The sequence below is a fragment of the Sinocyclocheilus rhinocerous genome, unplaced genomic scaffold (assembly GCF_001515625.1).
Source record: "Sinocyclocheilus rhinocerous isolate Xijiao unplaced genomic scaffold, SAMN03320098_v1.1 scaffold491, whole genome shotgun sequence".
Lineage (NCBI taxonomy): Eukaryota > Metazoa > Chordata > Actinopteri > Cypriniformes > Cyprinidae > Sinocyclocheilus > Sinocyclocheilus rhinocerous.
Window position 1 is genome coordinate 1,014,806 of NW_015625034.1, and position 8,690 is coordinate 1,023,495.

At 35.5% G+C, this 8,690-nt stretch overlaps 1 protein-coding gene across 1 annotated transcript in view; it reads right to left on the reverse strand.

Moving 5' to 3' along the window:
- ecm1b (extracellular matrix protein 1b) overlaps positions 1-6,008 on the reverse strand; it is a 13,928-nt gene extending 7,920 nt beyond the window's left edge. The window contains exons 1-7 of the mRNA XM_016563632.1: positions 5,587-6,008; positions 5,264-5,308; positions 4,367-4,402; positions 4,149-4,205; positions 3,993-4,058; positions 3,453-3,721; positions 1,120-1,328 (exon numbers count right to left, since the gene is read on the reverse strand). Of these exons, the coding sequence (XP_016419118.1) occupies positions 1,120-1,328; positions 3,453-3,721; positions 3,993-4,058; positions 4,149-4,205; positions 4,367-4,402; positions 5,264-5,308; positions 5,587-5,656 (752 nt within the window). The 5' untranslated portion in view covers positions 5,657-6,008. The remainder of the gene's footprint in view (positions 1-1,119; positions 1,329-3,452; positions 3,722-3,992; positions 4,059-4,148; positions 4,206-4,366; positions 4,403-5,263; positions 5,309-5,586) is intronic.
- Between the last annotated feature and the right edge of the window lie 2,682 nt (positions 6,009-8,690).

The window sequence follows — 8,690 nt, forward strand, 5'->3', positions numbered from 1 at the left end:
AACCAAATGTTAAGGTGATAAGATTAAACAGAATCCATAGCAGTTATTTCATGTACCCTTTTGGTCAGCAGATGGTTCTTGACGACCTGCTGCTTCTCCCACGCTATCTCCGGAGGTAATGTTAATATTTACATATGATTAAGATCGGAAAGAACTATCTATATGATAATTAAGCTCTTTGTAGAGAAAGGAGCATAGTTTAATACACAATTTGGAGTGGAAGCTGGGTCGAGGCAGACTATAATTTCTTACAATACCATTATAGAAGAAGAGCAGAAGAGAAAGAATACTACTTCCACAGTTTTGAAAACACATTTATTTTCAATGTTCTATAGCATTTATTTTGCATAGTGCATTTTTTGTAAATATTTAACCAGGCTTTTCATTATTTGATGTGACCATCTATACCGTGGCGTAACCAATGTTGTGTCCAACAGGATTCGAAGAACAACTAGTCAGGAGCCACAGGTTTAAAATCAAGAGTATTTACTAGAGATCAATTACACAGGGTGGTAAAGCTCAATGAAGAGAAGAACACCTCCATTTTCTTCAGTCATCTTATATACTTTTCAATAAGAGTGTGTGCCTACATATTCTATATGTTATGTGTGTGACCATTACCATACATGTACTTTCCCAGTCACTATCTATGAAAAAGCTTGAACATTACTAAATACTGTACGTGCATTTTACAGTTTACAAATACAGAGTAAAATCGTATACCACATCAACAATACAGTTATTTCCATGATTGCATTAATTTTAAAATAAATTTTATTTGAAAAAAAAAATGGCATAAAACATCATTTTTAAAGCCATTATGAAACATAAATGTGAGATCATGGCTTACAGAAATATATACCATAAAACAAAAGCTAGAAATGTTTTCTTAACATCTTTCTGTAATACTGATATGTTGTTAAAACCTCAAGCACAGTAAAGAAATATAGAATATAGTAATTAGTAAAAATAACAGTTGAATGATCCAATTCATTTTGATTCACTGACATTGAATCAAACATTGATTTTAAAAATTTCTTTTGTAAAAAAAAAAAAAAAAAAATGCCCATTAAAAACTCAAACTAAAAACGCACTGTATTTACTCCAGTAGAAACCTACCCTTTGCAAGCGCTGGAGTTATATTTGAAGCCTCGAATCTTTTGTGGAGTGTTGCCATTTGAGACCTCGGAGGAGACGTGATATGAAGAATCTGAAGCCTCTTTATCAAAACAGCTCCATCTGGCCTTCCCGCTCTTCTTGCAGCAGAAGTAGTGACTGGTCTTAATAGAGAATTCCTGAGTACAGTAGGCAGACAGACTCTTCTTCCACTGAATGATTGGAAAGACAAATCAGAAATCAGAAATAAATATACAAAAGGAAAAACAATGAGGTACATCTACAATGAAAAAGAGAGGCCGCAACAGTCATGAGAGAATTATACACGCACAAACAGTCAAAGCCGTTTACTTTGACAACGGTCCATTTCAGACTGCCAATGTTTTGGATGCTTTGGCACCAAAGACTAAATATTGAAATGAAAACAAAGAGAGATTTTGTCTAAAGACCTTGATTGTACATGAGTGCAGATCTGTCCCTGGTGCACAACAATGTCCATATAAAGACAAAGTAAATAACAGAACTGAGCAACATCAAAAAATTTAAGTCAATGTAAATACAGTAAATTACAAAGGCAAAGCAGGGGAAAATAAGTATTTAACGGTCTTTCAAATATTATTTAGTAAGAAATGTACTTTCTGGTGAAATGCTAGTCCTCCTAGATCTGTGGCCTCTGCTTTAGTAATGTAAGGAATCTGAAAGCAGTTAAGAACTGGATTTAAACCAGATGTGAGTGTAAACAAACACGGTGACTCTGTAGCGCTAAAACTGTTTGAGAAAGGCTACGCAGCCTCAAATAATGGTAGAGGTTTGGCGCTGGATTAACAAATGACAGGCGTGTTTGGGAAACCTGTTTGGAAACAGGCAATAGAGTGCTGCAGGGATGACATGTTAGCACTAGAAACAAGTTAGCATTTCAGACCTTCTGGTTCCATCATCCTGAAGTCAATAGGTTGAAAAACACAAGTTTTTGGTTATGGCAAGCTGAACAAATTTTCATGCTTTATTCTACAACATAACATGCATCAGTAATACCCCCTTTAGATTTTTTTTTGTTTTTTTACAGCGTTTACTTGTATTAAAATAGGTGGTTGCTAACAAATGGCCAAATGGGACTACAGAGGCTGTTGTGGACATTAAAAATCATTATACAAATTAATTAACAGAGTTTACCTTACACCTTTACGTTTAAAAAAGATTTACAGAAACTCCTCTGATCTTTGTTTTAATTGCAAAAAACGCAAAGGAACATTCCTTCACTGCTTCTGGTATTGTGACAAAATCTTTTCTTTTTGGACTAAAGTACATAATTTTTTACAAAGTCTTTTTAAGTTGAAATTTTGTTTTTCTCTGGAACTGTATTTGTTATACAGTGGAGTGGAGACTGTGTTTGACTTCCACACCAAACAACTGTTTCTAATTTTGGTTTATCTGGCAAAGAAATGTATATTGTTACTGTGGTCATCTCCTCAAGTACCCTCTTTTAAAATGTGGTTGTCTCAAATATCTACGTTACTTCCACTTGAGAAACTCACCTTTGATATACATCAAAAGTCTAATGATTTTTGGCAGATATGGACACCTCTCTGGTGCTACATTAACAACCTCTCTTGATCTTCTATTCTATGGTGCATATTTAGCCTCTAGCCTGACTGTATTAACTTTTCTACCTGATTGTATGCTTCTTATTTTATAGCTGAGACTGCATCTGTATGTTTATGTGCATTAGAATAACCGACTAATAAAAAAAATAAATAAAAAAAATTATACAAAATGTTAAACCCATCTACTCACTAGTCTGCTTTTATAACCTCATTATGTTTATCATCACACTCTTGCAAACTATTCTAACTCTATATTTTTTAAATAAAGACTGAAAGAGAGAAGCCTAAAGTCATGCGACTGTGTTGTAGTTTGTTTATAGCCTACATTTAGCTTTCTACATCTGGTGAAAATTCATAAAAGGTGTGTTCATTTGTGAAGATCATCATGATGAACAAAACGTGTAAGAATTATATACTTTTGTTAGTGACAGAACTTATTTTCCGCAATAATCCAAAAGCCAATGAAAAAAAAATCCAATTGGGTTTTTGTTGAGAGAACAAGGGTGATGTTAATTTCCAGGTTGCCCTACAAAAATATGTCATCACTCCAATTAATTTGTTGCTGCATTTAGTCTGGTGGCATGGAATTCATACACTAAAACTTTAAAGTAGTAGTTCTCAATTTATAATCACAACAGAAGTACATATGAGCTTGGACAGAAGGTCCTGTAAATATAGTCTTGTGAAAGCTACACGTATTATTAGAAGGTGTAATAATGTCAAGACTCTCACCGCTTGTTCAGCACAACAGATTTGCTCTTCCGGTGTTCCATCAATGCCACAGCAGACACCGTACCAGGACTGGAGTTGATTGATAGCATCAGCCTGACGATGCTCATGGCCAAAGCCATCCTGAGGAAACATGTCCTTAGGGTACCGGAGCGGAGCTTTACTGAACTGACAGATATCTTGCAGGTTGCCTGTATTTGGAAAGGCTGGGGGGAAATCAACCTCTGGACCCATCCTGGGTCCCATGGAGCGAGGGCCAAACACTGGGCGACCTGATGAGGCAGATGAGAGATTTTTAAAATGTAAACACCAATTATACCAGAAATTTTGACCGGTTAAAAATCTGTAAAATGCTGCAATTAATTCAACCAGTGCTATATTAATTGAGTCCAGGGCTTCTTAAACACTATAGAAGAGCTTTTTATATAAACGTATAAAATGTTCATCTAAAGACCACTCCAAGTTCTTGCTCAGAAGTCGAGACACACTGGCAAACTGAATCTCAGCTCCCAAACCAAAACACATTATAGCATGCAACTGTACCTATTGGGACATTCTCAGCGTGAAAGTTTGTGACTTCTCTCTGGGTCATGTCTGAAGAGCCTGCAGCTAAACACACACAAAGAAACCAAGGAAAGGATGTAAAACACCACTTAAATTCATTGACTTTTCATTGAGAAACAGCAAGCGATCACTCACCCAACACTTTGGAAAGGTCAGGGATGATTGGTCTCTGCATCATCAAAAAGTCCAGCTCTGAAATAAGACAAAGAAAGTGTAAACTCTTGCTTTACAGATGAAAATAAGTTTTGCCTCTTAAGTCAACATTAATTTTAACGAATCAAAACACATATCCATTACAAATATAAACCAATTGATCAATCAACAGTCACTGATCATGATAAGGCCATGCTTACCCTCAGGGGTAAGTGGCAACTCTCGCTGAAGGCCATCTGCGAACGAAAGAAAACAACAATCAGGTCAGGCTCCTGACAAGCACGGCTTTGCATTAGTCATCAGTGATAACATTACGTGCGAAACTAGTTGGCAAAAAAGGTCCACTGTCTACTACTGACAGTAGTATAGTGATGTATGAAGCACAGCTAACACTTCTAGAAGTCATCATCCACTCACTTGACCAAATTAAACTTTTTGCTAAATCTGTGTGGGGAATTTTTACGCGAAATTTTAGATCGCATGCCTGCGAAAACACGCAGAACAACATCAATGAGCCACACCAGCTTTCAATCTGCGTGTTGCGTTGGTGACATGCAAAGTTATGCTTTTTTTGAACAACAATGTAATTGTCCATTTTTTATCTGAATGGTATGTTGCTGTATAATAACTGCCTTTAATTAATTACGTATAGTAACTGCCCACTTACTATATTGTTTTTAACCGTGAAACTAAATATTTGTGGATCCCTACTGAAAAAAAAACAAACAATAGAAACCATCATAGAAATTCTACTAGTTTCCAATACAAATACCATTACAAACCATCAACAATTAACCACTAAAAAATTGTTTCCTGTGGTGTGTTTTGAGACATATTCCATTAGGATTTAGTGGTTTTAACAAGTCTCCAATAAAAGGCAACAAATTACCAGTAGAGACCCACAGGGACATTACAGTTTCCATTAAAACCAATACAATTCCTGTGATGGTTTCTATAGTTCTTTCAGCAGGGATGAATCGCTGACGTGCTGACATTTATAATAACATGCTGGTGTGCTATTATTTAGTTATAGATTATATATTAAAAATATGGCGGCGTGATTATGGTATAAAGCTGAAAATATAATTCAAACAGACCTTCATCAGCCAGCGTGTCAGTAATTTCCCTTTGGACAGGAGAGTCTGGAAAAGTAGGACACATTGGCATTAGTCAGAGGGAAGAAAAAAAAACTTGGATAACATCCAGAACATCTGCAAGCATGTTTTATGTAACTCTGGTATCCATGGAAAAAAAATCTATTCACAAACAAACACTGCCTTTCGAAACATGACATAAATAAACAACAAAACATTTCTACACTGTCGTAAAAGCAAAAGTAGCCTACTCTATGTCTGAGCTATGTTCTGTGCAAACGACATGAAAACATTAGCGTGACGCAGGCCTAAAAAGTTGCATTTACCTTCCGATGCATCGCACAGAAGAGCGAGTAAAAGCGTCAAATAAAGTCCCACGCCGCGTGAGGAGCTCATGGTCGGTGATGTGCCCTCAGACAAACACTTCTCAGTGGAAGTTAATGTGTATCAGACGCGGAGCCGCTGACCGTGTGTTCACCGTTCCGCTCTTCAGCTTTTAAAGGCAAACCCTCCAGGACGCGTCAAGTTCAGAAGGAGATCATGTGGTGGTGGAGGAGGAGGAGGAGGAGGAGGAGGAGGAGGAGGACCATCTTCAGCTTCCGCAAACTTGCTGACACACTTTAACTCCTTCACAGAAGTTCGCTTCTTTTTCTTTTTTCTTTTTGCCTACCAGTAGCCTACGTGCCCCGTCCTATCCTGTACCAGCCTAACCCCGAAAATAATGTCATGGGTGAGGACGGAAAGGAGGGCAGTGTTTACCGTCAAAAAATACTCATTTCCATGTCACTTCCTTTCCCAATTTTGATCTACACGAGTTGCTTATCTAGAAAAAATTGTCAATCGCGAATGACGCTTGTGATTTTTGTGACCTGCTTGGTCGTGAATTGAACTAGCATATAGAACATTTTTCCAAAACCCTTGTCAATGGATAACTAACAATATCTGATTTTTCCGCAGTATTTTTGTTCATGCATGTGCAATTGCCTTTAATTAGCCTACATTTAATTATTTCTTATTTCATTAATTAAATTTAGTAAGGTACTGTGTTAGTTGTCACTTTCATTCCAGTAAATATCAGGGAAAGGAATTCATAGGCAAGAGTCTTTTCTAAAAAAAACAACAAAACTCTATTATTTCCACCAGAAAAAAAGTAGTTTATTAAACACACATTTATGTCCCGTGACAACATGCCCCATTAGTGAGACATTTTGTTTCCACTAAACTATTAGTATTTTCAACAAAATTTTGCAGTGGAACAATTCTGAAACACGAGAACAATTTAATAAAACAGTAGACATTAGTAAGTGAAACAAGTTTAAATTTCTATCATCTACAATGTAGGCTATGTGGCACCCTAAGCTGACAATTATGCAAAATGTCAAACTTTATGAAAAAATTATGAAACTTTCATATCTTTTCATTAAAATCTACCTTCGTTATATAGGCTACTTAATTAGATTTTTTTTATATAACAGCTGTAACACAACTATTATTTAAAATACTAGAACTGGAAAGTTGAAATTTAGGGTTAATTAAAAAAAAAAATTATTTGTTGAAGCTGACATTCAAAACTAGAGAAAACATCTTTGTAACTGGACCTTTGACTCATAACCTAGTTACTGGATGCCCTTGTGAATGTGACAAATAACAACTAGCCCTGCTCTTCCTATTGGTCATCAGCCACCCCACACTAGTTATTGTATCAGCGTCAGTCGGTGAAAAAAACCCACCCGTTGACTACTAGTTTAGAGACACAACCCGTTTCGCATAAGACACCAGCAGGGTTGGGTTGTCACGTCTTGAATGCATTCAGGGTGGTGTGATGATGTGATGGTTCCTGGAATCCCTGTCTAACAAGTCTAAACATTGTGTAATAATTCGCTTTAAACCAATGTCAAGTAGAAATTCAAAATGACCATTTGTTCTTCTGCCAAAGATTCTGCCTAACACCGCACTTCTAAGCCTTACAGTGGACTCAATGTGGATATGTATATATAGATATGTCTAACCTGTTTGACACCATCTGATATTCATGTTCACATTATTCAAATGTTCATGCTTAATGGCAACATCCAATATACTAGCATGTATGAACATTGCTGTATGTGTTGATTGCACTTGGAGTTGTGTTTAAACTATATTTATATATTCATGTGGATATTTTATCACTGTACTATTGCGGTATTAGGCTACTCACACAAACACATGCCATTTACACTTAGCATTGCTTATCCATATGAACTCATTTACTTGCACATTCAGTGTAAAACAATGACAGAGCAATGATGCTTTTTGCAAATATTACCATTTGTTATCTATTATTTTTGTTTCAATCTCGATATTCTATTTCAAAATACTCTTTGAAGAGATTTGCCAACATCATAAACAGAATGATTAGAGCTAAAAATCCTTTATCAAGACAAGGGCATCCAAACCTTTAAAAGACAAAATCTAACCCTAAACCCACTGTGTCATATTTGATATGCAAATTTCCAAAGCCTCTAAATGATTAAAACTTTTAAACCTTGTGCACAATTTACTACATGCCTTCTGTTGTCTCAGTTGATACTTTTCTAGCAAGTAAAAGACATCTTAAGGTCATAGGACATATGCTTTTTTACTGTTAAATCTTTAATGATCTTTTAAAGTAAATGTAAAACTTTTGTTAAAAAATAATCAAATGAACACCTACTGGACTGAAGCAAGGGTTACTTGATTATTTATGTTTTTATTATTATCTTTACAAAAATCATGTTAAAGTGTGTATCAAATATGCTGGCATACACAGGCTTTTGTGGAACATTTATTTGTATATCACTCAGTCATTATTGTATTGCATTGCATTATATGTTTTGCCCCACGATAAAGACTACAGAGCTTTGATCATAGAACTAAGCATTTAAATGTTATCCTACTTTTGTCTTATAATACATATTTTTGAGAACTATAGATTGACAACTGACAACTCATTTTAAGTAGTAGTTTAGTATGAAGAGCTCATTGATTTACAATACAATCTATCAGAATATCACCTTTTTGGTCCTCAAAAACATCAGCAACTGCATTGAGGTGTTTTTTTTCCTCCTCGAGTGTGAGCTTCATATTCTCATCAAGCTATGAGCCATAAAAGCCTGGTGTATATCAAATATTATTCTCAACAAAAATCATGTATGCAACTGTGTATTTTTTCCCCTAAAGAATTAATGTACTGTTCCATTAAAAAAAGAGATATATCCGTTTTTACAGGGTTAAAGATTGTCAAATTAATACTATAATTGAGTCAGTCAATGGTCATTGAATTGTTTGTATCATATCCATATTCTTGATTTTTTTCCCCTTCACTGAATACTCTGTAACTCTCACTGCAGTAATTATTTGTTAGTTATACATTTTCCTTGAGTAATTCTTTTTAAATATGTATGTTAGGCTA